General features: G+C 44.8%; 1 protein-coding gene across 14 annotated transcripts in view; it reads right to left on the bottom strand.

Annotated features, from left to right (window-relative positions):
* ITPR1 (inositol 1,4,5-trisphosphate receptor type 1) overlaps nucleotides 1–21,875 on the bottom strand; it is a 186,622-nt gene that overhangs the window by 164,415 nt on the left and 332 nt on the right. For 11 of the 14 annotated variants that reach the window (XM_030043337.1, XM_030043338.2, XM_030043340.2 and 8 more), the window contains exons 1-2: nucleotides 16,016–16,147; nucleotides 1,604–1,711 (exon numbers count right to left, since the gene is read on the bottom strand). In XM_030043337.1, coding sequence (XP_029899197.1) covers nucleotides 1,604–1,695 — 92 coding nt within the window. In that variant the 5' untranslated portion in view covers nucleotides 1,696–1,711; nucleotides 16,016–16,147. Of the gene's footprint in view, nucleotides 1–158; nucleotides 230–503; nucleotides 852–1,603; nucleotides 1,712–16,015; nucleotides 16,148–21,098; nucleotides 21,199–21,875 lie in introns of those variants that run through there. The other 3 variants (XM_041118830.1, XM_030043345.2, XM_030043343.2) reach the window with 3 other exon arrangements.

Here is a 21,875-nt window from a genome sequence, read left to right as displayed (position 1 = left end):
CCAGTTTTCAGCAGATAGTATTTGGCCAGTTACACAGCTGATCGAATACTGCAGAGCGTACATGTCATATTTGACGAGTACCTGGGAAATTTGTCAAATACATTCGCCAAATACTATTCAACCAACCCTACTTACTACATCCCTTGCTTTTATCATACCTTCTTTCCCTTCTGGCAGCATCCCATATTTTCTTCTCTTTCCTATAATAGATCATGGTGCATCTTCAGTGTCTGCTTCCTTCTCTGCCCCCTTATTTTCCAGAATCCTAATAGCTAGAGGACTAAACCTACAAGTTAGTTTGGAGTCACTCAGATGAGATTCCAGCCCATCGTTTCCTGCCGAGAGACTTACCAGGATGCTGTCTTTGTACCCTGCTTGGGAGCTCCATTTATCAGATGCATCTGGACAGTAGGCATCAAAAAATTTGCTGTCACTGTACCCACCCTGAGGCCCTTATGGCTACTGGAAATGAGAAAGAGCATGTTGTGTGCGTGCCCACTCACCACATCATCAAGCCTCCTGGTTGCTTCTTTGCTACTCATTCAGTATTGAAGTACCACAGCAATGTGTCATGCATGCTACTTCCCTCCCTCTAATTTCTCACTGCTTCGAAACAAGGTGGCAGATGTGCTCTCTGAGCTTCTCATCCAGCCGCCTGCAAGGTCTTCCAAATCAGTACACAGCTCCTCTGCCAGCTTCTGATGTTCGGAGAGATTTCTCCTCAGCAGCAGTTGAGCAGAATAAAACATAACCTGTCACTCTTCAGAGCTGTATTTCAATTCCACGGCTTTTCTCCGCAAACTCTTCCTTTTCCTATGTGAACGGCTACTTTTTGTTTAATGAAGTAGCATACGCTTCTCACTGCTTAAGAGGCACTCTCCTACAGAGCACCTACTCTGCCATCTTTGCAGAAGAAAGCGCAAAGGAGCTCTGTGGGGAAGCACACCGGGGGCAGGAGCCGGCAAGGCACGGCTCCCACCACAGCTCCGGGGTGCTGACCATTGGCAAAGCTGAAGATTCAAAACATATTCTCCTTTGCCTGGAGAGGAACAATTTTGTTCATTTGAGAAACCTCAAATACTGTAAGACAAAACTAGTCACAGTGGTTAAGTTAGTGGTGTATAAACGGTTTGGCTCGGGACTTCTTCTTTTTATATATACTTTTTTTTTTTTTTTTAAACTACTTACATTGCCTATGATACATCCCTTTTTCCAATCAGCAGACTGCACTGGGGCCTATTCATTCCTGACTGGGCAGGGCAGGGAGGGACAGGACGGGACACATGGATGGACACGGGACAGACAACAACATGAAAATCATTTGATTGCATTCATTCCCTCTACCCACACCTTAACCTGACAAGCTTTTTCCTCCCCACCAAGGACATCAAAACCACACCACAGCCATCAATATGCTCTCCATCCTCCCGACATCTAGCTTGCCATATCAGCTTTAGGCCGTTTTTAAATTTAGGGCCAAATCTGTACATAAAGCTACCTTGCTTTACCCAGTATTTCCTGGGAGTCAGGCTCAGGATAGCTAGCTGAGTTCTGCTAGTCCTTTTTACGGATGTTTTTAGTAGAAGAGAACAGCTGTTCTTACCCCAAAGTGCTAATAAATCCATTTGTTGAGCCCTCTGCATAAAGAGAACAAATATCTCCAATATGAAGGAAGCTCGACATCTTGTCAGTCATCTCTGGCTTACTGCCCCTAGAAGAATAAAGCAGAACGTTACTCCTTATCAGGCAGAATTTCTCGGTACAAGCTACTGGAGGTTACAACAACAGGATCCTTTGCTTTTGTTTGTTCATTTGTTTGAAATACTGAACAAGTTCTTGCACTGGAATTTCAGGTATCAAAGAAAACACAGCATGTCAAAATGCTTGCTTAGAAAAATAAAGTAAGGAAAAAAAGGCAGCTACTGGCATCCCCTTCGGTGTGGGAATTTTACGGGTAGCCATATTTGTCCCAACAGATGCTCACAGCCATTTCGGTCCAGGCGTACCGACCCGTTTCATCCCATCTGCGAGAGGGAAAGGGGGAAGAAGAGTGGGCTGCCTCAGTTTAAGACATATTATTTGTACCATCTAAATAACAACACATTTCTTTGCCAGCTTCTTTGTCAGAATCAAAGGTAGGTTTGAGCATATTTTAAAGGTCCTCTGGTGTGCTGGAGAGGTGCTCATGGGAATTGTAAAATATTGACGTGATTGATGTCAATACTTTTTGGTCATGTCAAAATATTGACATTGACCAACACCAGGGTAGCCACCTGCTTACATCTGCAGTCCCAAAGACAGCATTAGGTGAAGACCCACTGAATATGATGGACGACAGATTTTGCATGTAAAAGCTTTACGATTTTTCAGAGTCAAATACTTTAAACTATGTATGTATCAGGCAGCCAAATCCCTGTGAAAGCAGGAATACTTCAATCCTGTTTTTAAAAAAGATTGCCTAAATGTAACACTGGGGAGACAGCCACTTAGGGTTGTCAACTTCCAAGTATTAAGAACTATCCTTATTTTCTTTAAAGCCCCAAATCCCAGACCTAATGATACAGGACATACCTGCCATTTAAATAAATATAGCAAAGCGAGTTTCTATCTGTCACAGCAACAAAGAGACAGACAAACAACATGAGCCCGGATAAAAAAGCCCAACTGAATAGATTTTTCAAAGACGTCTTTTCCAAGGCCATTTACTGGTTTCTTGGACATCCTCCTAAGCCATGCTTTTTGATCACTGAGTTCAAAACGCTGAAATAGCTTTCTGTGCTTGAGGTTTCAAACAGCAGGCAGTAACGCAGCTCTTGCAAGCTGCTCCTTCTCGCAGGCTGGTGACTCGCTCTGCAAGGCAGCCCTGCCAGTGAACACTGCCCAGGACCAGACTTCCCAGATTTAAGGGAAAATAATTGAAAACACTTTCACTCTCTCCAACATCACATCCAAATCAGTTTTAAATGGTCTGCCACTAGGAGAACTAGGCAGCAGGAAATTACGCTCATTATAGAGCATAGCCCTGACATTGTACAGGGGATAAATATTCTCTTTCACTGAACATTATCTTGTTTACCAAAAGTGTAAGGATCAAGTTTATTAAGCAAGGCTGGAGCTCAACACGGACAGATTCATGGAGATTTAGAAGCTGATGTTAATAATGCACTGCAGATATGAAAGTGCAAGCAAAAACCTGAAGCTATGCTTTTCTTCTGAAAAGCTGCAAACAGTTATCCCTCCCGCCTCACCACCAAAGTATTTGTGGTGGTGGTAATAATGATAACAACTTTCATTACTATTAGGTCAAAGCACATTATAGACATTCTCATGCCTGTAAATTCCTGTGTCATTTGTACAATTAAAAACAAATTTGGGAAAAACAAAAGATAACGGGCCAAGTTCATATCCAGGGTAAAGAAGGCTCAGCTCCTCTGAAATCAAATCTCTGTGCATACAGATGCAAACCATTTGGCTTCAGGTTGCTTGTTTAACGCCAAGTCCTTCAGCCACTGCATATGTTACACAGTCCGTTCTCATTCTCTTTTGATAAGTGGACAGAAAAACATCACTACCTATTTTAAGATACATGCGACAAAACATACAGAAATATGCTGAGTGACTGAATTAGCATCACTAGAAATACAGCTTTCCTCATTTCCTGACTGGGATGTTAACTACGAACTTCATACCAAAAAACTTTTAAGCCCTCAAAATTAAGCTCAGCCCTAAATTAATACAGCCCAAAGAAAAAAGATATCTTAAGGCAACACGAAACGTCAATACCTCCAAACGACCCCTTTTTACAATGGCATTTAAGGTATCCTATTCGGGGTGTGAGGGGGATTACTTTACTGGACTACATCATTTTTCCTTTGGAAGTGGCAGATGCTCACCACAGCTGTTCCCAAAAGAATGTGAAGGTCAAAATTATTGACTTCCATTAAAGAGAAGAATTTTTTCTTGGTAAAAAAAATTATCTCAGACCACTGACCAAAACCAGACCCAAGGGTGGACAATCAAATTTCTGCATTACTTTCCAGAATATAGCCTCAATTATCTTGTATTTTCTTTACTGAGGAAGTTCCCAACATACCATGTCATATACCATTATATTGTAACCCTGACATACCCTGATAATGTAAACCCCAGAGATAAGCCCTTTTGCAATTTATTGATATTTCCGTTAATAAAATGTTTAGCACCTTTACCTATAACCATTATATGGTTATGGGTAACAGAAAGGTAGTTTTAAGTCTGGAAGTAGTTCAGGTACACAGCATGATGAATTTAATTGCTGCTCTGTTCACCAGATCCTTTGTAAATTTTTCTGGGCAAGCTCGCAAAGCGATCACTACAAAGTCAGATTCTGCTTCTGTGCACCTCAGGGCGCAGGCTGCCCGCAGCACCGCTGAACTCCAGCCTCTTCTATTCCCGAACAGGAGAGCCGTGCTCCTCATGCTTCCTGCTGGTCATCAGCTTTGCTGGAGTTAAGGCTTACGAAAGGGTTCATCTGGCTACAATAACCTTATTTTTTAAGGCTTTTCTCAGGCATGCAGTATTTAGCACTTAAGTCCCACTCATCCCTTTCTTGTATTCTTTTTGAATACTGTTTAAACGCCGACCAGCGTGATGTTATCTTCAACGCAACAGGAGACACTTGGACGGAGCGTGCCTCCACTGCTCTCACGAAGCACACTGCCAGTTCCAAGTAGGGTGAGCCTCTTTGTAAAATACCTGTTTATCCTAAGGCTTACCCCACAGTCAAAACTGGTATGATGAACACCGTCTACATCTATTACATTCTTTAATAACTGAATACCAAAAGTCAGTCCACTTGACATTTATCTTTAAACATGCTGTTTCTGAGGTTGGCTGGTGCTCAGGAACATGCTGAACTCACAGATGGAGTGAGGGACTAAATGACCCAACAGGCCTCCTTACATACAAGATTTACAAGTAAAGAGAATAATTTCTAAACTGATTTAGCTTACTTCAAAGCTGCTTTCATACTCTCCTCACAAGGGACTTATGACACCTAACAAAATTACTCCACTAATTGATCAATTATTTGCATTAAACACTAAATGATCAGCTACCACAAATAGCTTATTTCCCACCTTTGACGAGAAGGACAACTGGGGTATCTGAGACAAAAAGTAGAACCGGAAGGTTTTCAAGAGCAAAATTTCCAGGTACCCAGTTTGAAAAGCTTTTCAAAACAGCTCTGTCAAGATCAGCTGACCACGCTAATCCCCTCAAAATCAGACCTCTGTGGGCATCTTCAGCTGGAGAACCCAGAAGTTGAGGCCCTAAAAATCTGTCAACCCTGGCACATTTATCCCAAGCTCATAGCGCAGGCGGACCACAGGGACTTCAGAGAACAGGTTCCCGCCTGGACACGTCAGCCAAAGCATCCGTGCTTGTCCCCTTGGCCGGGGGGGGGGATGCTTCTCTTCCCGCACTGCATTGGCCAAAGACATGAGATGACCACCGGGAGCCCCTGGAAGAGCAGGGCAGGAGGATTCTCACACACATGCTCAGTACTTGGCTCTTACGGCTAAAAGCACAAGCACGCTGCTCAGTAGACAAATACAAGAATTACACTGCAATTTATTTATTTTAGATACGTGCCAGTGCCAAGAGCAATCGATTAATATTAGAGGAGGGGACGGCCCCAAGAGAACGTTTGCAGTTATTGCTACGCACAATCCCTGTTTTAATGGCATTCCCACATCCATGCAGGAGAGGGGAGTCCTGCAAGAAACCCGTCATGTTCCAGCTGTAACACGGCAGTCTCCTGGACATGAAGCATTGTCATCCTCTTCCACTTAAACACTGGGGGAAAACAAGATTCCTTCTAGGTAAACCTACTTGAAAAATTAAAGATAAAGAAGTACTCTGATAAGGAAACGATAGCAGCATGGCAATACTAGCATACAAGTCTAGCAAAGGTGAGTCAGGTTTCTCCAAACAAGTATTACAATGGTTAACTCAGGTGGCAGCAATATCCACAGCAGCAACACAAGTTTTTAAAATAATGTTCTTCTCCCACTAAGCTGAAGACTCTAATTTTGACAGACAGAAAGACAGACTTAATTTTTAAGATGAGAAATGAAACGTGAACTAAAATGGACCGTGCATTGAGAAGTAGGCTATTAGCTACCCATAGACATCAAAAATTACCTGAGAGATGAACACATTCTACAGTATTTTTTAAGTCTTGACAGCTTGAATTTAATTATGTTGGTGATGACTTCCTCATGCATATTATCTATACAAAAGTTAGTGTGGCTTTAAATATATTTTATATACAGTTTATCTGCACAGGAAAATAAAAGTAAGTCTCTGTTTAAGAAGCTACCCCCCAAAATATAAATACAGAAACCTGCCGAATTTCATGTGAATTGCAAGGTACTGCTTTACAAGTCATTTTGCCAGTCTATAGCTTTGCTCTATGGGACTGCAGCTGAAAATGCATTAGCTACATTGAAGCAGCGAATTAAACCCAGGAAAACTTTCTATTTACCTCAAGGGTTTTAGGACTTGCCTTTCCCCTACTACTCTGTACTGCTTTGGTGAACACAAATCTGTATCACAAGACCGCGAGTTTGGTCTTCTGACTGAACAGAAAGTCCCATTAATTATGGGGTTCATTTTTTATTATTTTCTTGCTTAGAGGTTAACTGGTGCATATCCTCAAAACAAGCTGCATTTCATATAGCAAAAGCCAATGAAAAAGAATCAATCTTGAAATGCAAACTAAGCACTTTGACAAGGTTTGTACAAAGCCCTTTACCACCAGCACTACCATTCCTCTCTGAACCAAAGGTGAAGTTCTGCAGACCCTTCCTCATAACTGTTTCCAGTGGCTTTCAGGAAGATTGAAAGGACTCAGTCATATTTTAGGGCACAAGCAGATCATATGCTTAGCCTGATGGCCTTGAATAAGCCCGTATAAGTTTGATATAGTCACTGAAATCCAACTCCGAGACACTTTTCAATCCATTTTCTCATGAAAACACATTTCATAATGGCAGTTAAAGCAGAATTAACAGTGAAAACACTTAGAAATCAAACTGACTGTTAAATATCAAATACCTTAATGAGACAGCTGCTTTTTGAAGATCTCAGAATAGGAAATGCAACTGCTTTGTAAACATCTCAGGCTAATTTCTCCCATCACTCATCTAGATCTTGATGCTAAGTTAGAAAAAACAGGCTTCAGAGCAATGCTGAAAGTTTGCTTTCCTTGAATAGCAGAGTCAAGGCCCCCTTTTGAAGTCCCTCCTTGCAGGGACTGTTTGTAACAAGATTTCTGCAGTATGCTATTCCTCATGTCAAGCAATTTAATGCTGAAAGGCTTTTCAGAGAATCTGAAGCTATTTTGCAGATACCGTGTCTCACGTGTCCACTTTGTGTGGGATTTTAATTCTTTAACCTATGACTGCAAATCCTATTTGTAAAATAAACGAAACCAAGTATGTCTTACTGCTGACAGTTTGATTTCCAGCAACTGGGATACAAATTACTTAATCTTTTTAAGATGGTTCTAATGATGTTTGTTTTGAGCAAAAAAGCTCCTTGCTGTGCCTTGCAGTCTCATGATGTACTCAGTTCTCTATTATCATATTTTCACTGTGGTTTAGTGCTCAATTAAATAGAGACTGGCAATTTTATATGTACCGTTACAGAAATTGGAGCAGCACTTTATCAAAGGTTTTTTCGCTATTTAGGTTGTTTAGGCAAGAATAGAATCTCAAACCGTACTTAACTGCTTCAACTTCATTCCTACAGACAGGAAACACCACAGTGCAAGTTTAATTTTGCTTCACTTTTTAACAGAAAAAAAGATCAGAGTTTAAGAGTAGAGAGACAACAAAAAAGCAAACATAAAGGACTACTTAATGGCATAAGCTATTGCCATGCATGTGAAGAACCATCCACAAATTAAAAGATAGCAGTAATATTACATCAAGACTTGATCAACTGAGAACCCACAAGACCACGTAAGTCAGTGTGTTTGAATCAAATGGAAATGGGTCCTTAATATTTGTAAATCAGGCCAAGCAAGCTAACATTTTTTTAAATGCACCCAAACCCTGGCTCCCTAGATTTAAGTGAAAGTCCAGTTCTTAAAAAATTTGGTAAACCCAAACTTTATAATAAGATTACTTGGCTGAAAATTTGGCCCTGTAGGCTTGATCCAATGTTTCTCCTACATTTCTCTAATGATTTCCGTGTTTTTTTGGATAACACCCACCCAGCATTCTGTATCTATTTTTACAGGTGCATCTAACTTTTTAAAAACTGAGACCAAAACCTGATGTTTCCCATTCTTATTTCAACAACAACAAAAAAGGCCGTTTCCTCCCTGAGGGCTGTGAGAAAGATTCATAAGAATCCCATTAAAACAGCCAAAGCAAGGAGGAAGTGCTCTATTTAAAAGATCATCTAGTGAATAATCACTCTTCTGGGGCTGCAGGACGAAGTGCTGTCATTTGCAAAGCTTCTGACTTAGCAAATCTAAAAGCAGCTCTTTGCACACACCAGGGAAAGACAAATACAACAGATTTTGGGTAGCAGAGCACAGGCAGCTGGGATAAGTGCCATGCACCGAGCGGGCCATCTCAGGGAAGTTCGTTCACTCCTCAGCTGAGCACCAAGTCAACAGCAGAGAGAAATTCTGCAGTTTCTCAACCACCAACGCTGTTCGTAGCATGTGGAAAACAACAGCAGCACAGGGGACCCATAGCCACGCCGTCTCGAACATCGGGATCCTCACCCTCGCACACTTGCAGTGGGAGGCAGCTCAGGAATTGCATTAGGTTTTGAGAGGGTTCAGCACTGCTAATTTTATGCACATTTTAGAGATTACACATTAAAAAAATATCAGCATGGTACGTTTATCTACCACATGATCTTGTTTTCCATTTAACTGCAACCTTTCATGTCCAGGAGCCTGCTATCTGCCGACAAATTGTCATTTGATGAACCGTTAGATTAAAAAGGAGAAACGCACTTTCTCAGAGAAAGTATTTTTCCTCCTAACGCTTATAACGCAGCAGATATTTCTATAGTTTGCAGTCTGAGCAGGCAAGATGGAGGGTGTGGGAGAGGAGAAGGAGGGAGCAGCACAGCGCTACGACTTTCTCAAGGACATGCAGTGGGTCAGACTCAGAGCCCAGATTTGAATCCAGGTCTCCTGAATCCCCATCCACCGGTCCACACTGCCCCTCTTCTCCCAGGAGGAAAATCAGTCTCATTGCACATCTAATCAAGCATACGTTTCCCCCTTTTCTCAAAGGAAGTTGGAAGAGGCGTGTAAATTCATATACAGCAAGATGATGGCCAAGTTAATTATGTTCTATTCATACAATTTGCCACTCCACAGATAAATTTTTTAATTTTTTTTTTTTTTACCATATCAATGACAAAGTTATTTAGAAGTTACTATTTCATAGGTGCAACAAAAGTCGGTTTAAGAAAAAGGGACAAACAGATTAAGTAACTCATTTTGTTAACTTAAACCTCAATAAATCCTCAATACAGGAAAGCAAACATGCACAACATCCTTTTCTCCTCAGGAAGAGCACCTGCATTTTTTTTTTTATTTGGCCAGTGCAACTGGACAAGCTAGTTACAGAAAATTCAGGTCGAAAGTAACATACTCATAACAACGCGCTAGGCAGAAGTTACACTTTGACAGCAGCATCTTATACAGCAGCCATAAGACTGATGTAAGAAACACAACTGATGGATCCTATTGACAGGCATCTGCAGAAAGCTGAAAAAAGAAAATCTATTAGAGATACACTGTCAGGAGAAAAAAACCATTTTTTGTTTCAAACGAAGTATGACCTGACAGCATCTTTTTAATCCCATTAAAAGTAAGAAGCACTTACTGAAGTTAATACTTACTGAAGTTCGTACTTGCTGGCTCTAACCCTGATGGGAGAAGGCAGCTTAGACGTCAGCCTCTGGATGAGGCCCCTACAAGCACACAATGTTTTCCAGCATATTTCTATTAGAAGGAGAGAGTTGGAACACGCCAAAAGAACCAGGGCAACCAACGTCATGGGGAAAGAGAGCAAGCTTGGTTTGTAACACCAACTGGAGTTTGGCCAAGGAAGAAAAATGGCCAGGGAAGAAGAGGGTACAGAACAGTTCCAATTTCATTTTGCATGGCCATGTATCTAATGAGGCTTCACCACAGAATGGGCTGTCTCCTACAGCCCCGTTCCTCGCATCAAGCCTCCGAGCTTCCTTCCTCACAAGATACACACTCTTTAGCAAATGCAATACTCCCTAAATTTACCAAAGTACTGTCCTTCTGTCTGTCCGTCTCACTAGCCTTCATCTGCCTGCGTCTGCTCATCTCCCTCTGACCCCACTGGCCCAACACGTTCAGCCTTCCCGCGCCCTACACCTCCCATTTCTCCCTTCGCCAATACTGCACCTCGGTGGAGGTTCTCTGGCCTCCATGGTGGCACCGGTGTCGTTTTCCACGACTGGGCTTTGCTGGATGTCTCCTGGTAGCCTGGGGTCTCCACCGGCAATGAAGTTAATGCTTTTCTTCCACTAGCAAGTCTCTCCTATTGAAGGCTTCTAAGTCTTCACTCGTCTTCCAGATGCAGCAACCCTGACAAGGGTAAGCTCGCTGCTCTTCCCTCCTAGACACCTCAGCAGGCACCCGCGTCTGCAGGCTAAAACCGAAGCGCCTGGGACAAGCAGCCGAAGGAGGAGCCACTACCGGCACATGACGAGCACGTGTGGAGAACCACTGGTGGCCAGGGGACCTACTTTGAGCCCTGCTGATCTAAAAACACCCGATGGGCTGGGCTCCTTTACAGATGAAGGCTCCAGTTCCCAGGTTGACTTGTACGTGTTGGCCCCCCCCAACAGTAATTTTCTAGAATGCAAGCACGAGCCGTTCTTCTGAAGCAAAGGTTCAAAATACTGCGCCACCTTATCTCTATAAAGAGCATTAGCAACTGAATCTACTTAACCATTACAGACAGAGGAGTGGCCAAGGATTGCAGAGTTTTTTTCATCATAAGTTTTCAATTAACCCTTCAGATCAAGCATCATCAGCCAACTCAGCTACGTATCCACCTTTGTGTCCATGCGTCTCTTCTCGGAGTGGGATGCAGACAGGACATAGCAGAATGCAATCAAAACTTTTTTCTTCAGAACTTCTTGGCAGATTTCTGAATTTCTGAAGTGGACAGGATGGGCCAAGGCACAAAAGAAATGTTTGTAAAAGTTTAATATTAAACTCCTACTAAACAATTCCCATAAATTAAAAAAGAAAAGCCACAGCCTTCTGGCAGTAGCCATTTTTCGACCTACTGTGATCAGAAATTTCTTACATGTATACGCACAGAAATCACCATCTTCTAACTGCAGCCATCAAGCATGCGGCAGGGATGAGGAGAGAATGAGCAGTTTGTGTACATCATCACATTTGGATCCAGTACCCAACCCCCCTTTCCTTATAGCTTAGCATCAGATTACTCCAAAAGCAGAAACGTTATCTAACATCCTAAACCAGAAATTTGTTCCATCTGGAATTCATTTTTCTCAGAGCTATTCACCATCCTTTGATAACCTGTTCAGCGGAACGGTCAGTGAGATATGAACACTCAGCTTTCTGCAACAATCCTCACGTTGGCACTCTGGCACGTGAGGATGCAGTTACATTGCCAAAAGCCGTAAATCAACTAAATAACACACACTTCCATGCACATTTCTAACACATTTTTCTCTCTAGAGGGTTAACTTGCTCAGATCTGAAGTGACATTTTATTCTCTGTACAACACTGTTAGGAAGGAAAAAGGAGTTCTGATCTAAGTTTTGATAGGCTTAACCAAAACCACAACTATGAAAATGAAACTCGTCTGAGTTCAGAATCCACAACTGAATTTTGCAGCTTTCCTCATTTGAATTACAGTTCCTGTAGTTTTCATTTTATCTTAAATCTTTTTCCCCCAAAGGAATTTGGTCCCATAAAACACAACTGCTCTGAAGACTTGGAAATGTACTTTCTCAACAGGTACAGAACAAGCAAGAATAACACACGCTTCCTGCGGTTGCCTCTGTCCACGAGCAGTTGCAGCACCCTGGAAAGAGGGTTCTGCCTCCATACCCAGCCACTGTCCATCCCTGCCAAGACAGAGAACCAGGCAATAATTGCTGTAGCGCTTCTGTAGTGCCCGTTGGGAACAGAAATCAGAAAGGAATACTGAGCCAGAACAAAGCTTGTGCTGTTTGGCATCCTGTCTCCCGCAGCAGCCTCTGGGAGATGCACAGCGGAAGAGCACAGGAATCATTCTGAATTGCTACGGACACAGATGGGATCCGGCTTAGCAGCCCAGAGATACTGTCCGCTAGCTTTTCAAGTCTTCTCCTTTACAGCACCCAGTAAAGCAGTACCTACCTGTACCCAGCATAGGCCACTATATGAAACTGCTCAATGGCTTTTAACTCATCTTCTGTATTATCACATAAAAAAAGCAGAAAAAAAGCTCGAGGCTACTGAAGCAACAGAAACTAGTGAAGGTGCTATCTCAGCAGCAGAAGAAACTAATTTGGAGTGTACTGTAAGGCAGATTTTTACGAAACTGGATTAATACCGCGGTTGCATTGTGACAGAAATGTTACATTTATGTAACTTTCTAGCAGCACACCATTTTCTACCTCTAAACCCCTCTGGTCTCCATAAGCTGCTTTGGTGAAGCTGCCTTCCCTCACACTCACCCACGGGCGAGCGAGCAGCTCGTCTACCAGCTACTACAGAGCCACTACCCTTATCCCACCTCCCACGGGATCTTGAGATTGCTCCCGTCTTCAAGACATAATCCTACAACTATCTTATATTTATGGGGTAATAATGTCTCAAAGACTCCCAGTATTCTCTGCAACCTGACACATCAGATAGTCCTAAGGAGTACGCTATGCACTGAAGAATTACCACGCACAGCATCACAGGGGAACAGCACAGTCAACAAAACAACCAGAACAGGCTACACCTGCTCTTCTGACTGCTTCATCCAAGGGCAGGCACAAGACAAGAGCTCCAGACACCTGGGTCCTGTTTTACACCTGCTTTATAACACCGAAAAAGACATTTCACCTCAATACTGTCCATTTCATCAATTTATCAGGAGAGATCAGCTCATCTTACAGGAAGCAGCTGAAAGGAGCTTCTGCTTCCAGAATTGGCTTCTGGACCACACCAGTAGGTATCTGGTGAACCACCAGGACTGTTAACCTTTCCCCAGCACACACACACAAGGTACTGGAGGAGCTGGAACCTTGCTTGCACATTTCATCGAAAATCCGCCACCCTTGCAGGTGACTGGCCACCTTCTCACACTGCCACATTGTAATGCTCATTCAGCATTGCCTCTCCAAGAAAAGTTATTATAAAATTAGACCAAGACCTCACACCACACAACAGCAGGACGTCATGGTTTGCAAGTCTCGCTCTAAGTTGCGATGGCACTTGTGAGCTGCCAGGACTTGAGATTGACTGACGGTGCCATGAATAAGATCACGTTAAACCCCTCGTTCATAACCAGAGACCACAGCTGCCATTTACACCACCCACCACGCTGTTTATCAGTCCCAGTACACCTCCTTCATCCACCTGTTCTCACCCAGACCTGCAGCTCCAACAGCAGTCACCAAAAAAACGCACTGACCAAGCGCTCACCCCTTCAGTGCTCTTCACTAGGGCCTCTTCCACCTTCCAACGATGGCATTCAGGACCGTCTAATCTTAGAAAAATATACTATTTCCCACAGTTAAGCTCCACCCTATGATTGCAAAGGCAAACCAAAGTTACTCTTGCTGTTTGTTTACTTCCTAATTTATGAACCCCCTGTAAGAGGAAACCAGATCACTCCGTATTTCAAGGTTTAACGCTGCAAAACAAGCAGATGGGGAAAAAACTCGTCTAAGCAAACACTTTAATCTCAGGGTGGAATAACGTATTTTAACAAGAAAACAAACTGTTATTGACAAACAAAAGATGGCTTAAAGAACACACCAGAAATAATCAGCTCAGCAAACAGCTTACTTGACAGCATTCCTCTAACATCTGTTTTAAAAAACACTGGAACTGTGTTTTTCATTTCCACAATGACTCCTTTTTTTGGTTTACAGACACTGACCACTATGCACTCACACCACTTCAAGTCGCTGGTTTCCTTAGCAGTCAACTTCCACATTTGTTTCGTCAAGTGTCCTGTTATGCCAGAATTTTTGGCCTGATCGATGCCTCCAGTTTTCTCGACACCCTGAACAACCAGTGTTGGACAACCAATGCTGTCCTACAGTCACGACGCCATGCAATACTGTTATTGTTTCAAGCACCGACCTGACACCGGCAAAACCACTGAGCATTTAGAACCTGGAATATTCGCTGTGCGAGGAAATTGGCTTAAAGTACAGGTTCAGAAAATAAACAAAAAAAACCTAGTGCCTGGTAGCACGTTAACTGAGCCACAGAGAAACCACTGAGGGAAAGAAAGGGATACTGGCTTCACATTGCATCCCACACTCATGCAGCTGAACCCTGGGAGGAAAGCAATTCAGATGTGGGCCTTTGGACTGGGCTCTGGGTCAGCGAGTCTTTTGGCTCAACAGGTTTCGAAGTCCTGGGATACCAGGCAAATTTCTGAGCACAGGAAAAGAAACTCAAAGACAAATAACAAAGTGCATGTTTAAGAAATAAAACACACACACAGGTACTGGCCCTCATTAATAAATAAAACGAACGGCTACCACACACGCACACTACTCCATGCACGACTTCAAGCCACTAAATCTTCATAAGGCAAGGATCTGGACTGTATTAGCCACGTTTTCCCTTCCTGATTTGCGAGCAGCAACACCACAGCCCAATCCATCTGCAGTTGAGCGGGCACATGCAAACTGTTGCACGGCGCGCACGGCAATGCATTTGACGCAGTAATTCAAACCTTTCACCTGTTGGAATTTTTTTATACAAACTACTGTGAGCCAGACTGAACCCACATGGGGCAAAGAGGTTTTATGCTAGAGGGGAAAGCCTGACCGACCCCAAGCCATTGCCGCTGCGTTGAGCCCACTGCTGCATGCAGCTCCACAGCAAACCCCCCCCGCACCCAGGGTAACACAACACGGGTCCGTGGAGCAACAGGCACATGTCACCTCTCTGCACAGTCAGAGGAGCCGCAAGGCAGCCTTCGGCCCCAAAACAACCAGCGTAACTAGCAATAGTTGAGCTCTTGGCGTGAAGACGTGAACCCGCTCGGAATTATGGCACATCCCACGTACATGGGGAACGCACATCTGCCCCCTCCCCCCCCCGCTGAAGTCCAGTTATCGTAGTCCAGGAAACAGCTAAATATTTGGCCTGTCAGACCAGTTAAGCGAGACCCTCAGAAACATCCACCCGCAGTTGCCCAGCTTGCGACCACTGAAGAATAACGCTCACCCATAGCCGCGTCCCCATCAGCGCTCGCAAGTGTTTACATAACGCGAAACATCGCTCGCAACTGTGCCTCAACTAGCAGAGGAAAAACACGGGCAAAGTTGGAGCGGACACGCCGCTCCACCGCCGAGGCCTCGCTGGTCCCGCGGAGAGGAGCCGCGCCGGGCCCCGGCCGGAGACCCCCGGCCCCGCTCCCGGTCCCGGCCCGGGGGGGGCAGCCCTCACCCCTCCGCCCGGCACGGCTGGGCGCCAGCGGGCACCGCGGAACCAAGCTCCGCTCCCCGCGGAACCGGGAAGGCGGAGAGCTCTCTGCCCCCCGTCCTGCGGGGACTCCCGCGGCCGGGCATCCCCGCCGAGCACCGCTCCGCCGGCCCAGCCCCAGCGGCTCCATCCCCCGCCCCGCGCCCGCAGCCCAGCGGCGGCCTGGGGAAGGAGAAGGGGGGGCTGCCCCGGCGGCCGGAGCGGAGCGGGGCGGGCTCGGCTCGCCCCCCCACCCCCGTTCCCCAGCCGCCGCCTCAGCCCCTGCCCGCCCCTACCTGGCTCCGGTGGCGGCGGGGCGGGCTAGCGGCGGCTCGGCAGCCCCATGCTGCCGGCGCGGCGCTGCCCGGTCCCGTTAGGATGGAGGCTGCGCCCAGCTTCCCCCCGCCCGCCGCCGCCTCAGCCGCACATCCACATGGTTACTGCGCTCGGAGCTCGCCCGCCGCCCCTTATATACCGCCGCGGGGCACGCTGGGTAGCCGAGTCCTGCCGGCGCCTCGCCGCCTCCGGCGAGACCGCGCCGCGGGACTACAACTCCCGGCGTGCCCCGCGCCGGCGGGCCAGCGCGGGAGGGGGGCGACCCCACCGGAGCGGGGCCGGGGCGGTGCCGCGGGGGGCTCTGCCGGCCCCGCCGTGTGCTCAGAACCGGGGGTCGGCCTCAGTCTGGGGGCTGGAAGCTGTGTTTTGTCCCGGGGGGGGGGGGGGTCGCACAGAGCTCTCGCACCGGGCGGGCGGCGGGAGAGGGGTGGGACAGCGCTGCCGAGGAGCAGCGGGATACACCGGCCAGGAAAACGGCAAGAAAATCAAGCCGGGAGAAATAAATCCTCAGTAAACGCAGGACTCGGCAGGGGCTGGGAAGTGCCAAACAGCGGAGGGATGACGCCGAAAGCCTCGCGCTTGAATGCAAGGGATTGGGGTTTTGCGAGATGATTTACACACACTGCTTTCGCTTCTGGGGTCATGCAGTTATTGGAAGAGCAGAGCCTTTCACCGAGAACGGTCAGCTGTACGGAAGCAGGGTAAACCAGCTACTTTGCAGAAGAACAGCTTAAAACTTTGAAAGTAGTGAGTTTTACTTGGTTACCTCTTCGGTAAGAGCATCCGGCATAGGGGTGCTGCTAACCTTAAAGCCTGTCTACCGACTGACAACGCAACTTAAGGCAGAGTGGCCAGCAGTGATAAAAAATAAGTAATATTTCCTTTTATTTATTACATTGCACAATTATTTGCCCCTAAAATATTAGTCAAGATACACTGTCCACGATTACACTGTAATTTTTATGCCCTCTCTAGGGTACGCATGGCTATGTCTGGCAGCACAAAGTGCCTCGCAGAAGTGGATGCAATGTTTGCGCTGCAGAACTGCTGTATCACTTTAATTGGCATAAGGTGAAGAAAACACTTCCCGCCTCTCGCTTCCACCCGCACCTACTGTAGGTAACAGGCGGGAATTGGTGTGTCACTGCTCCTGCCATGCTCATTGCTTGTTTCCCCCTCTAGAGCAGTGGAACGCCGACAGAGAAAGGGAACAAGTCCGGATCAGCCAGTGGTCCGATTCAACAAAACCTACCACTGTACTGGTTCTTCATTAAAAAATAACATCGGAGGAGTTGTAATTATGGCTGTCAAGCAAGAATACGCAGAAGTTGAAGCCCGTTACTTTGGAACTTAAGTGAAGGTCAGTGAATAGAGTTCTATGATTTTCATAAATGGCTGCGATACTACAAGCCATTACTCATCAGAACTTTGGCAGAGTAATGGTGCCTAATATCATTAGGTAATCCTAATGAATTCTCGTGTAATCAAATCTAATCTCTGGATGAGTTTGAGTAGGCTGAGGACAGTGAATGGCTAGAACGTCTGGTGCACTTAGGTAGTGACATAAGGACCATCACTAGAGCCAGTGGCGAAGAGCTTTGCCCACTGAACACCTTTCGCGGTTATGCTAGCTAGCGGTATGCCTTGAAATATCTTCATTACCGAGTGCTAAATAAGAGCAGCAGCAGTATGTTAGAAATCGCGTGTAATGTAAGCCATAGTTTTGCGGGATTTCCCAGACAGAGGACGAATGGGTGCCCCAGCCGCACTCAACCTGGCAGTATGAAGTTCTGTGAATATGGGATGCATAGGAGAGGCACAGAGGAGACCTGGGGACATCCTGCTCTATCCCAGTCTGCAAATCTTCAGTTCGTTGTCCGAAGAGTTGCATACATCTCTCCATGCTTCTCCTACAGCAGTCATGTCCTTTGTCACCTGCTGCTTCTGCAGCCTACCAGTCCTCTGACCTTGCAGCCTCTCCAGAAGGTAGAATATCAAAGGCTACATTTTCTCTCATGGACTATGTTTGCTTCTGGGTCTTGGTCAGTTCTTCAAAGGCCGTGGAGTTTCTGCTACTGAAGGCCCTTCAGCCCAAAATACTGATCAAGTACTGCGAAGAACTGCCTAGATTTGAAGGGGTACTGGCAAAGAGAAGATAATCATGAAAATTTCCAACAGTGGAAAATGTTTCCATTTCTCTTTAGGAACTTGCTTTGGGATGCTGCTGCAGGCATGGTGAGTTCATAAGGTTCTTACCATCTTACAGCTTTAAGAAGAGATGAAATGGTAGGGCAGTCTGGGAATGAAAAAATTCATGCTCAGAAGTACCGTCGAGTTATTCTCTTAAAGCAGCTGTTTCACTGATAATGTGAACTACAGCAGGTATCCCCCGAGATGGGGAATAGAGTCCTATTCGCTCAGTAGCAAACAAGGGGTTGGGCTTAGATCACACACACATACACAAAGAGGGTCTAAGGAATGAGAACTGTTCAAGAATTCGGAGAGGAAACAGTGAAAAGAATACTACTTTGTAGATATCACTTCAGTCTTTAGAGTGCTATAATATAGATGTTTAGCCCAATCACAGACGATTTCAGTCACAGGAAAACACCTTGCAAGAGATGTATTTTTTTTTTGCTATTCGAGAGCTCTGTTCTTTTTCTTCTTTTTAAACCTTGTTTCTTGTTTTATGCTACCTAATTTGCAATTACCTGTTCACTTCTCTGGACTATTTCGATCAGAAAGCACTCCAGCCTGCTGGGTGGGTTTGCACTTTTTTTGTCTTTGCTGTTAGTGCAGCTGCACAAGAAGCAGCCCTGTAAGAAAAATTAGAACAGAAGATATTCCAGGCAGCCACCAGGACTCTAAGGATCAAACTGTCTAATCTTGCTCGTGGCTGGTCTTCTTGATGAGGTAGATGATCACAAAAGCTTTCTGTCATCAGAGCTGTCCCTGCCAGCACTGCAGCACTAGGAGATGAAAAGCACTACTAACAATAGGGACAAATGCTAGGCAACATCTCAGCTTTTCAGCTAAGTGCTGAGAAGTCTCTCATTTCTATAATATTTTAATAACAGTGAAATCAGTGTCTTAATCCTGAAGCATGGTGTAGTCAGTGTGAGGAAAGAGAATAATTAAATTCTGCGTGGAGGAGATTAGCTGCCTGTGAACAAATGACTTAGGAGCACAAACATCATCAATAAATGACACCAGCAAAAGTTCTCAGAAGTCCTCAGGATTACAAACTGGAAGTTGGATGTTGCTCAGAAGCAAACTGTAATTGTAATTATTTCATCTAGTCTCCTGACAGAATAAGGAACATAAACCTTCCCAATGGAAGTACAGAAATGATGCAGAAAAGAATTCTAGGAAAGTAAGCAATGAGAACGAGTGGGCAAGACACACCAGAGAACTGTCCCAGCTCATTGGAAATTAGCTGATTTTCTTTAATTCCATCATTACACAGCCAGAATCCCATGGTTTTAATAAGGGGAAGTTATCCTGGCAGGCCATTTTCAGTTCTAGAAGACTGTAGAATTCGGATACCTAGATCTTGCTGTCGTTTCAGTAAATTGCATCGGAAACTTGGAAGGAGAAAGTAAGTTCTATTTACTTTGCGTTTTCACAGAGATTTATTAATGCATGGGGCTAAGATCACTGTTTCAACATAAAAGGAATGTTTACATTTTCTGACCCTGAAGCAGCAAGGGTTGATTTTATAATTAAATTTGTATTCATTTGTTTTCCTGCACTCTGTTGCTTTTCTAAGTATGTCACAGGCCAAAAGGGACTAATGATGGATAATTGAAATGCATCCTTGTGAAGACTCCCATCACTGTCATTTTACACACAGTAAAATTTCATACAGCAAATACAGTTGAGTAGTGTTCCTTTCCAGTATTAATACAAAACAAACACACACATACACACCCCCCGCGCCCTTCACTATGGTCATGCTTCTTTTTGCTGCACAGTCCTAATCTGTATAGGGAAAAAAACATATTAAATGTTTTGAATTAATATGCCACTGAATGAGTAAAGATTTCTTTCAGCATCGTGGAGGATCCAAAAGAAGATCCATTCTGCTGACAGCCCCACACAGAAGCTGACAGAAGCTCCCACACAAAGTAAAGATTTACATGATAGAGCACCAAAACCTTCAACAACTACAGGGAACCACAGGAAAAATGAAGGAAAACAAGGGCATTACCAGCTCCCTGATGTAGAAGATATTGACACTTCTAGACTGAGACAGCTGATCACCATCTGTGTTAGGCTATGTACCTTGGCTGTGCAATGAGTACAAGGGAATACAAAAGCAGTGCACCCTTTCTACCTGAAAATGAGATAGCAGGACTTGGGATTTATGTCACACAAGAGAGCAGGCACGTGCACCTGCTACTGCCCCAGCTCCTTAGCAGGGGGACAGTGAGTGGGAAGAGCCTTTGCTCTGATCACAAAGTCCCAGCCAGCCGAGCTGGCACAGAGTGGGGTAGTAATTTGCTTCTTGCTACTAAGAGCAAATTGCTACCTCTCCCAAGAGCAAAGTAGGAGGCCATTGTGCCTCTATAAAGTATGTTTGCGTTCCTGACCTGCTTGGCTTGTACACTAGTATGTTGCCATTCACCTGGCTTGTTACAAGCTGCTTCTCAGTCACCTGCACTGAAAACGCCTGTAAAAAACCCCAAAACTGCAGTAACAGGATTTGATGTTCACTTAGAAAGGAAAGCAGGTTTCTCCTTTTCCCCCTCCAGTGATATTTTCCCCCCCTCTGTGGTGATGTTTTTGCCATAAAGACTGGTTGTGTCCTATTTGGTAAAATCCATTTTTAGGTGTGAAAAATCGAAATTCCAGGACAGATACACAAACAGAAGTGCCCAAGGAATTTACCATTTCTTTATTTTTTCCTAAGTCCTTATTCTGAAATGATGCTGAGTTGCGTCATCCCCAATTAATAGAGGAGACGAGGGTTCTCCTAGGAGGAAGGCATGTACACACTCTTACATTACATACCACTATTGAACATAAGGTGTAAGCACTTACTTTTTGGGCCTTAGACCTGCACCTTGTACGTGTCTCTGACATTAATGCTATCTACATGCTGTTGGCTGTCCTTCAGCTGCAGATTTGTTGCAGTGATTTGCTGCAAAAGAGAAAGAAAGTGCTTAAAACACACATGAATACCACTGACGTGCTCAGCCAGAGGCCAAGGCCTCGAGAACACTATCCTTGGTGCAAGTTACTAACAATGATTTCCAAGAGAGTTTACACAAGGGCCAGTCCTCGCTTCTGCTGAGCAATACCTACACAATTTGAACTTTCCCTTACTATGAATATTGCTAAATAACATAATCAACTACAATAACCCCTAGTTGCAGTTTTTGACATCTCAGGGTGGGAATACTTAAAGGCAGCATCTGTATTTCCCTATTTTTTTCCCCATGGAGGTGAAATGAGCAGTAAATGGCTGTGTTGTGCCAAGGGATTATATGGATGGATAGTTAAGATATTATTTTCAGGAACACAGATCTACCTGCATTCATTTCACGTACATATTTTTCTCAGGAATGTTAACTGTTAACAAGTACAGGGCATACATCTTGAATAAACCCGAATACCGTATACATTAAATACCATCCGTCAGGTACCAGAGCGCTGAGTACAGCATCTCTGCAAAAGCGCACATCTGCGTGCTTTATTTGGGCCGTGTCTGCTTCAGCACCTAGTTATTTTTAGACAACGGAAAGGCGGACTTCAAATCCACCTCAGGAACGACTACAGGGCAGCAGGGCCACCCCCCCGGGGTGCGCCTGACGGGGA

This window comes from Aquila chrysaetos, chromosome 20 (genome assembly GCF_900496995.4).
Source record: "Aquila chrysaetos chrysaetos chromosome 20, bAquChr1.4, whole genome shotgun sequence".
Taxonomy (NCBI): Eukaryota; Metazoa; Chordata; class Aves; order Accipitriformes; family Accipitridae; genus Aquila; species Aquila chrysaetos.
Note: the sequence above shows the minus strand (reverse complement) of the source record. Positions and strands in the feature narration are given on the sequence as shown.